Here is a 10,147-nt window from a genome sequence, read left to right on the forward strand (position 1 = left end):
GTTAAACATGTGTGACTGAAACAAAACAAAACTCTGGGTACGTTTTTAATGAGGAAACAACATTATAAAACAGTGTAATATGGGCTCTTTAAATTTGATCTTGTTTAGGGTCCAAATCAATGTCTAGGCATTTGTCTGAACCTTCACCCACCTACATAACTTCCCCACATTTTTAGCTCAGTTTGTATCTAATGACACAAGTGTAATGCTAGAGGAGCAGTCCCAACCTGCCTGTACACCTGAGGCATGTTTTCACTGTAATGCCATGACTGAACTAGATTTATGCAGAAAGAGACTGGTGAAAGCTGAATCTGCAAACAAGTGGGCCACTATTAAAGCTTTTGATAATTTAAGGACATGCTTTACAGAAATACATTTTAAGTGGTGTATAGAGTTTCCAATAATCACTTCTGACTATTACATAAAGTGTGCTAAAAGAAAGACATGACAGTTTGTGTTTCTCTTCCCACGTTGATATATGTCAATCCTGGTAGTGTAGTTTACTTCTTTTATTTGGGATTTGTTTAGAGAGCCCAGTTTAAAGAAATATAACTTGATATTACCACTTAAATGTCCTATATTATGCAAAATTTATCCACTTAAATGTCCTGTATTACACAAAAAGTATTCTTGTGAGCTTCAAGCATTGTTACCTCCTCAAAAACATACCTGGAGTTGAGTTTTGTTTCATTCACACATGTTTGAAACTCTTTATTATTAGTTTGTCTACATCTTCAAAGCTCAAAATGCTCTGTTCCTCTTTGTGATGTCCTGTAGTTGTTTATTTTATTTTATTTATTTATTTATTTAAAACAAGGACAGTGCACAGAAAACTTTATCATCTCAACAGAGAAAAGATGCTCTGCGCCAGATTTAGCTACGAGCTACTTTCCATCTGCACGACATTAAAGAGCCTATTTACATAAAACACCAACAACATTTAGTCAGTAACAGCCCCCTTTTTACCTTTAGTTCAGTAGAGATTGGCAATTCCAGGGCTAAAAATCATCCAAATGATTCTAGTGACGGTGTATAGAGTTTCAAAACACAGTGGAGCACTTCCTGAAAATGTGGAAATATGCAGGATTTATCTGTTAACCATGTGTGAATGAAACAAAACACAACTCCAGGCAAGTTTTTGATGAGGAAGCAACATTATATCATAGATTAAAAATGGTGTAATATGAGCTCTTTAATTTTTATGTCCTTGTGTAATCTGACTGATATTTGTATTTCACATAATATATTTTAAATTGTTTCAGTGATGATCGAGAGGGTCATACTGAGAGGAGTCACACGCAAGTCTGAAGACACCACTGAGCTTGTATTTGAGGTAAATTAATCAAACAAAAATAAAATAAATGTTTCATACTATTTCAAGTCACATAATTTGACCCTTTACAGACAAACTGGTCAGATGGATTTGTGTCTTCTGTTGTTCGAACTGAGCAAGAAGTGACAGAACTGCTTACCCAGGTCAGGAATTTACAATTCTCAACAAATGTGCCCAAGGCTGCAAAGTGTGTATGTCTTTTATGATTCTCTAATTTTGTCTTAATTTGGTGGGATTATAATTATTTAATTATAAACTATAAATTATAGGTTTCCACAAATTAAGAAGCAATTAGTGAAGAAAAGCTGAAAAAAAACATGTTGAAAATCATGAGAGAAAAGGTTTAGGCTGAAGTAAAAAATAGTTATGATGCCTAACCCTTTTCAACAATGACAGAATTTCAAGAAAGAAAAGTAGCGTATGAACAGCAAGTTTGCATTTACAATTTCACTTACGACTTACTGTATGTATAAGAGACAAAATGTATTAAAACAAACGTCCGTCTATGGTCGGACAAACTAATAATAATGTTAACGAAGGCACAGAAGTTTATCGTTTATGATCATACAAAATAAACCAAAATGATAATGAAAAAATGTAAGATTTTTTTTTGTTTTTGTTTATAGTCGTGCAAACTAATAATAATGATAAAAACAAAATGTATCGTTTATGATCGTATCAAAATAAAAGGTAATGTTAAATAAAATGTTAAAGAAAAACATGTTTAGTTAGTAGTCATGGTTTACTTGTGAAGACTTGTAGATCTAGTGGATCTAGTCTTCTTGGTATTTCTGTAAGATTAGATTTTTATATTGTTTTTTGAAGTGCACCAAGTTAGTACAAGCTTTGATATACATTAATTAAATATATTAATGAACATATTAATAACATCACACTAGTGGGAAATCTGTCCAAAGATTTTCTGATACTTTAAACATATTTTCAACAAAATAAAGGTGCTTATCAGGTGTTTGTCAGATAATAATTTCTATGCACAGGTCTAGGTAACAGTTATGAATTGCCCTTGTCTGATGTCACAATTTCCAACCAGGAAGTCACATTTTAAACCTAAAAAATGGCCAAACTGGAAATCAGGTTTGAATGTTTTTGCAAAAATCTTAAATATAATGACCTTATCTGTGTTTTAGTAAAATGAGTAGCTCAGCCTGTCATAGAGAACATTTAACTGATGAAAATATTTCCCTTAAAGCTCTCACAAGCTTTTTCTGATGAAGAAGTAGAGAAATTCCTTCCTCAGAACATGGATCCGAGGTGGGTATCATCCGGTTCATTGTGTTCCTACAGAAATTACATTGTGTTTCTGTAAAATGTTTTGATTTCTCCAGGTGTCTGGGCACGCTGCCCCCACATATGCTCCAGCACCACAGCGTCCAGGTGTTTTTCACGGGCACCCAGTCTCTCCCATCGTCTCTCCCGACCGCAAACCCACTGCACCCTCTGCCCCCCGCACAGCCCACTGTTACTACGGCAACAACATGTTCATACACCCCCAGCTCTAGTAAGTGCATTACCTACCTGTGTCATATGCAGTTTGGACACACCATCTCATTCAGTGTTCAGTGTTCAAATTTTCAGTGTAGCTACCTTTTCCTTTGCTTCGAGTGATTTAATTTTTTTTCTTCACTACATAATTCCATATATCTTGCTTCATATATTTGACATTGATGATTTGATATATCTAAAATGTAAAAAGTAGTAAAAAGTAGTAAAAATAAAGAAAAAACTAAATACTTGTGAATCCAAACCGTTAACTGGTAGTGTATGTATGCATCATTTATAACACGCCATCGATATCAAATGAGACAGACCTAATCACTATAATTTAGCAAAGAATTTATATATGTAAAAACATTAATAAAAAACCTAAAATATAAAACAAACTATTGGATACATTTCAGTGGATTTCTACAGTGAACAGTAGGGCTGGGTATCGTTAAGAAGTTGCCAATACGATACATACCTTGATATTGGTGCCATGATACGATACATATCTCGATACAGTGAGCTTTTGATTCGATACGATTCCATACAATATATTTCAAATCAATTCGATAGGGTTCAGTAAAAATAATGGCAAAATTATGGCTGTGACACTAAAAGTCTTTGTTAAACCACTTCTTGTGCAAAGTTAATATGAAACACACCATTTTAATCACCAGAACAGTAAAAATGTCAAATGTGTCCCACAAATGAGTTTCCTTACTTTGAAAAAACAAAAACTGTAGCACTGTTACAAAATAATGTAGTAAAATGTACCAAAAAATACTCTCGATACAGCAGCCCACAATATCGATACTGTATCATCACATTCAACGGATACGATATATCAATATCTCAATATTTTGGCACACACCTGGTGAACAACAGTGACAACCCGCTCACAAAGCCCAGCTCTGACCTGTGCATAAGGTTTTTGTGTCCTTAAGGTAAGACACTTCACTCATCTTGGCTGTAATTTTTTTTTATTATGTTATTTTTATTACTGAACTAACAACATTAATGAGGGCATCTGCAGAGAGTATTTGAGTCTGTGTTGTGAAGGTGTCAGAAAGAGCTGTTTCTATTTTGGTCTGGTATTTGCTATGGCTCGTTTGTGCTGGATGCCTGTGACTTCATGTTGGAGAGTGTAAGAGCCATTGATCTCTATGACTGTGACTTCATCTCGTTATTTATAATCTCATGCGCTGAAATTAGAGATAGGAGATCCCAGAGAGAATGGAAAAACATATATCCATGTCTCAGAGTTTCTTGTATTATATTGTAGCACTGCAGCAGTTAATTGGAATCATCGTGACTATTAAAGAGCTCATGTTACAGTGTTTTACTGTCTTATCATGTTGTTTCTACATCAAAAACAGACCTGGAGTTGTGTTTTGTTTCATTCACACATGTTTAACACACAAACCCTGCATATTTAGGCTGAGTTCTTTTCTCAATCAGAAAATGCTCCATACATTCACTAGAATAATTTGGAAAAAAAAAGTCGATCACTACAGAACAAATGGTAAAAAAGGTAGCTGTTAGCATGAAAACTACCACTTCATGACATCACAAGGTGGAACAGAGCATTTTGAGCTTTTGAGATGCAGACAGACTATGTGTGAATGAAACAAAACTCAACTCTGGACTTGTTTTTGAGGAGGTAACATTCTCACATGGCTTAAAGCTCACAGGAGTTTCCACCACATACCAAAAGACCTTTATAACAAAGACCATTTCTGATTTCCCTCAGTGATACACTTTATTTGTCAATATTCTCCATCTAAAAGTGTTCAGTCAGTAACATTTATCTAATTCATAATTTCTTGAATAATTGTTTGACTAGTTGACTAAGGTCCTATTACTGAGGACTTTGTACATACTCACGTTCATTACCACGCGTCACCATCAGTCGTAAATAATATAATAAAAAATTTAAACATTTTAATAGACCTTTATTACAGACTTATGGCATCTCAATATTTGTTTTTCTTCACTCAGATCCTGGATTTATGATGCAGCACAAGGGAGTCAACAGGTACAATGTTATTATTTATTGTTTTATGTATTTTTTTTATTACTTCTATGTCTTTTATTGTTTTTCATCAATCCTTCTCTTCTTTTCTTCTCTCTCAGGCCTGTTTATAAAGTGGCCAGTGTGCTGCCAGTTGTGAGCACCCACACTTCTGTAATGACCCGTCCCTCTCTCCCGATCTCATCCCTCCCTCCCTCTCTCCCCCAGGCCTTTCCTCACCCTCCCCACTCCCTCCATCTCCCCCCTATGACTCCACCCCACCCGGGCACAGCCGACCCCCCCACCCACCCACCTGCCCAGCACCCATACCCCCAGCCTCACCTACATACACCCACCAGTCAGGCTAGTGCCCCGCTTCCATACTGTCAGTCGTTATCCTTCTCCCAAGCCCATTCCCCAAATCTTTCCTACTCCCATTTCCCCTCTCGACCTCCGTCCCATCAGCTACCGCCAGCGCAGTCCCAAACCAGTGCCCCGGAGCAAAATGGCATCCTGGACTGGCTCCGAAAACTGCGTCTCCACAAATACTACCCCGTCTTTAAGCAGCTCACCATGGAGGAGGTACTTTGTTGTCAGAGATCTTTTGTGGTTTTCTGTCATTGTTGTCTATAATAAGGAATCGTGGAAAAGGGTATGGAAAAATTGTACTTAACTAAAAATACTGTAGACTAAAAATGTGTAGTACTGCTGCCATAACTTGTACTTAAAGGGCCCATATTACACTATTTTCTGATCTATGTTATACTGTTGTTTGTTGTTTACTCATCACAGACAAACCTGGAGTTGTGTTTTGTTTCATTCGCACATGTTTAAAACACAAGTTCTTCTCTCCCTGTTCCACACACCCTGTTCCACCTTGTGATGTCATGCGGTAATACAAAAAGTGCTCCTCTGCGTTTTTACACTTCATACACCTTCACTAGAATGGTTTGGGTTATTTCAGCTATGAAATTGCCCATCTCCACTGAACTAAAGGTAAAAGGAGCTGTTAACTTGAATACTACTTCATGACATCACAAGGTGGAGTAGAGCATTTTGAGCTTTGGATATGTAGACAAACTAATAATAAATGTTTTTGATGAGGCAACAGCATACTATAATGGCTTAAAGCTCATAAGAGTAAATTTTGTGTAGTATAGGAGATATAAGTACATTTTTAAAAAATATACATGCAAAATATTACTCAAAGTACTTGTTAGTAGTTACTTTTTAACACAATTTTAGAAGCATTTTATATGATTCATACAAAACTTGGATCGATTAAACTGTATTTAGTCATTAAAAATACTTTTTTGAATTCTGGCCAGTCAGGGCAGACTCGGCAGTGCATGTGTGCCTGCAGATATAGAAAGGAGCAGAAACATAAACTCAGTAACATCCATGATTGAAATGTAATTCATTACAAAAATATGCTACAATTATACTACAAGTTCAAGGGCAGGTTTCAAAAACAACTCAGGAAAAGTACAATCACTCAAAAATATCTACTTGGTTACATAAAACATTACATTACCGTACTATTTAGTATTACTTTCCAACTCTGGTAACAAGACTCCATTGAGTTTATGAAACATTTTTTATTTTTTTTTATTTTGTTTTGCCCTTTTTAACTAAAAAACATTTATGTATTTTCTGTAGTTCTTGGCGCTGACAGAGGAGGATCTGAACAAGTACGATCTTACCCAAGGAGCTAAAAAGAAGCTGAAGACTCAACTTGAGCTGCAGAAATCTGTGGAGTAAGTAGTTGTTTATAATAGTAAGAAATTCAAGATAGCTGTTGTTATCTGTTTCTAGTCTGACTCTGAACTATGGCTCCTTGAATGACAGGTTTACCAATCATAAGTTATTGTACTGTACATACTTTTCTATTCTCACGGGATCAAACTCTGCCAACACATCTGGACAAAATTAAGAGAGGGTTTTATAGTAGAAAATGGTTCAGAACTTTCTCTCAAATGAAACCTTTTCTTTTACCACAGCATTTATGTAACTGATTCTAGTGTAATGTATTTGACCTGCAAACATTTGAATAAAATAGGTCACCTTAGACTTACTGGCACCAGGCGTGGGGCAGGTTTAGGTCAGTATAGTATATCTGATACTTTGCCCTATTAACAATTAACAGAAACACTGATCAACAGCTGCTTTTAGGCTAAAAAGTGTCAATAGTTAACTAGAGGTGAGAGATAACATGTACATGACCAGATAATGATCTAAAATACATTCACAAACTTAAAAACAACTGCAAGCTATAGACGCTCTGTTTTCCTAATGTAATCCTGGACTTATCACTCAATCAAGTTTCCATTCTGAATATCAACTCTGTTAGACCAGGCACATGTGTGTGCATGTTTAAACAGAGATCTCAAAGGAAACATCCAGCAGTGGTTTTCCATGAAGATGACAAGAGCACCAATACAGGGTATACTGTATGTGCTGTGTCTCCCCCTGGTGGTGGAGTAACAGTACACTTGTATTTGGCCATGTCTTATCTTTGGCATGCTGGACATTGGGGTTATCTTTACTTTATCATTCTGATTTTCCCTAAAATACTTGACTAACATTCACCCCAGTTAAAGTGAAAGCTATTTCTGTGTAAACACACAGCTGGTATCTGTCTGATTTACTCTTGGTGGTAACAAGCAAGCCACATTTCAAAGCCTGCCTAGATTTCTGTTACTAATTACAAAGTAGAGTAAAGCTGCTGCTGGGAGATATTGGCTGACAGAGAGTAGACCGAGCATTTGCTGTTTCAAAGCTGAAGCCAATATCACTGAAGGTCCAGGTGGAGTGTTTGTTTTAGGCCATTAACACTGTGTGAACTCAAGGCTTTTAAAATGTATGAGTTTGTTATGCAAACTGTGATTCTTCCCAGAATGGTTGATTTGCCTGAAAATAAGTGGTTTTGAGTTATACCTTTCACTTAATGTTTTACAAACAAAGGAACTTCACAGTTTCCCTTCCCATCTCACATTAAGAAACAAACATTCCTTCTCTGCAATAATGTTCTTATTCCATATGTAGATGCCATGTTTCATGTATGTATTTGCTTCCACTGGGGTCATTAGGCTGTATGCATTAGAGACAAATGATGAAGCCAGGTATTTTAATATAGTCTCCATGACTCCAGCAGGGAGATGAAAATGGAGAAGAGGTTGTGCAGTGGAATAGCCAGAGTGACTCCCTCCAGTTACATGGGACCCTCCTCTCACCACACCTCAAATGCAGGTAAACCATCTGACACTGATAATGCTGTTTCCTTTCAAATGCTTCTTATTTGTCCAAATCAAACTACAGTATGTGTTTACAGCTGAGTTGAGAGTTGAAGTGGAGGCAGGGACCCACCATCCCCCTGTATCTACAGACAGTAGCTCCTCCTCAGGATACTCCAGCTCCCCCTGCTCCCCTCGCACCCCGCTCTGCTGTGACGCCACTTTTGACAGAAGCCGAGACTTCCATAGACGTTAGTTCTCATTACACACGGAAGCAGTGTTGGGAAGTCAATGAATACATGTACAGAGAATACATACATAAATACAGTACAGTTACTTTTTCATTTTCATTTCAGAATACAGTAAATTTTCTAAAATCAGTGGTACTTGATCACACAATTTAGGCTTCAAACTGCACTACATTAGTGAGAAAAATATAAAACACTGCTCTTGTGGTGTGTGCAAGTTTAATTTTTCCTTCTCTGATCAGTGATAAATAAATGCATAAAAAACAAATATAAAGTATTCTACCCATCACTGCTCTGAAGACACTGATTTGATTGGTACATTGTTACATTGTTGTCTCATTTTTCATTTTTTTGCTCCATATTCAGGTGTGTCTGGTCCAGATAACCTTGGAGCCAGTCCAGAGAAGGACAGATCCAGTTTCTATGTCCTGAACTCTAGCTGTCCCTCTGGCTCCACACGCCCCACAGCGCAGGTCTTACCCGTACAGACAGATCCTCCTCCCCCATCCTTCAGTGTCCCTCAAACTTCATTCCCACTACAGCCCAATTTCCCTCAGCAGAATCTTCTCTCTCCGCTGTCCAACCCTGCTCGAATCCTCACCACACCACGCAAACCCAGACCCCCACCTCCTCCCCCTGACGACCGCTCCAAGCCCCTGGTCTTTGGAGCCGGGTTTGGCACTGGGGTCGGGGTGGGGGTGAGACTGGAGACCCTGTTTCCAGGTCTAAACATAGATGGGTCTCCTCCTGGACGTCAGCAGGAGTCTGTGGTCTGTCGTGGTATGGTGAGTGGGACAGTAGGGCTGATGGTTGAGACCAGTTCAGCTTTAACGTCCACTTCCAACAGCCACCATCATGTATCTCACCCCCCTGTGCACTTCCACCTTTCATCGTCATCCTCCCCCACAGCATCGGGACCCTACTCGTGCCCCCTAGTGTCTTCTTGTTCCACCTCGAAGCCTCAGTCTGGACTTATGGCGACTGGTAGTACAATTCCTCGAACAAACTACTACCCCCAACCTCCAGCTCCTCTGCTTCTGCTCCATCGCTAGACTGCGGGACGTCTGACCACACCCCTTCGGCATGTGTCTGTAGCTCATGTGGATGTCGTGGTAACTGCGGGGCGTACGGGGCATTGCCTGGGTACGCCACAGCCGGTTACCTACAGCAGTTCACACCTGGGCCTTCACTCTTCACTCTGGGACCCCTGCTCCACCTGAGCCCCCTTATCGCCTCTTCCACCTCTACTGGTAATGGAGCCACGCCCTTCCCTTACCCGATGATGGTCCCGCCTGTATATCACCACAGCCCACAGTCGCATGACCAGCAGCAGAGCCATTTCCAGGGCATGCTGGGAAATGTAGGCCAGAAACAGATGGCAGGTAATTTGTCGTGTTATAACTGCGGCACCAGTGGACACAGGGCAGAAGACTGTAAACAGCCATCCATGGACTCAGCGCAGCAAGGTTTGACCAATACTAACCCCTACTCTACTAAGACAAGAATATGAAAAGATGATGGCAGATGTTTTCCAATTGAAATGATCTTTTCTGTATTTTTCAGGTATGTTTCGACTAAAGTACAGTGCTCACAGCGACACCAAGGACTCTGGAGACTAAACAGCAGGGGGTAGCATAATACTGTTTCAGCCGTACCCTGTATTTGCTGTGAATTTGGCACAAACATTGAGACATTTGTCAATATTTACAGGTTACACAACCAGAGTTACATTGCATGGTGGCTGGAAGCTTTTACAGCTATTACATAAAACTTAATGAGTGAAAAGTATTTGTCCTAAGCCGGGCCTTTGCCTACAAAT

The 10,147-nt window shown here is 38.8% G+C and overlaps 1 protein-coding gene across 1 annotated transcript; it reads left to right on the forward strand.

Annotated features, from left to right (window-relative positions):
- Positions 1-1,264: 1,264 nt before the first annotated feature.
- zcchc14 (zinc finger, CCHC domain containing 14) lies at positions 1,265-10,018 on the forward strand. The gene is given in 12 exon segments (XM_055155893.1): positions 1,265-1,333; positions 1,405-1,476; positions 2,544-2,605; positions 2,680-2,852; positions 4,835-4,871; positions 4,970-5,429; positions 6,507-6,604; positions 7,999-8,096; positions 8,179-8,331; positions 8,695-9,357; positions 9,360-9,794; positions 9,892-10,018. Coding segments are annotated over 12 exon segments (2,376 nt in total). The 3' UTR covers positions 9,948-10,018.
- The last annotated feature ends 129 nt before the right edge of the window (positions 10,019-10,147 follow it).

Source organism: Boleophthalmus pectinirostris, unplaced genomic scaffold, assembly GCF_026225935.1.
Source record: "Boleophthalmus pectinirostris isolate CB_2022bp ecotype Guang Dong unplaced genomic scaffold, ASM2622593v1 HiC_scaffold_2, whole genome shotgun sequence".
Classification (NCBI taxonomy): domain Eukaryota; kingdom Metazoa; phylum Chordata; class Actinopteri; order Gobiiformes; family Gobiidae; genus Boleophthalmus; species Boleophthalmus pectinirostris.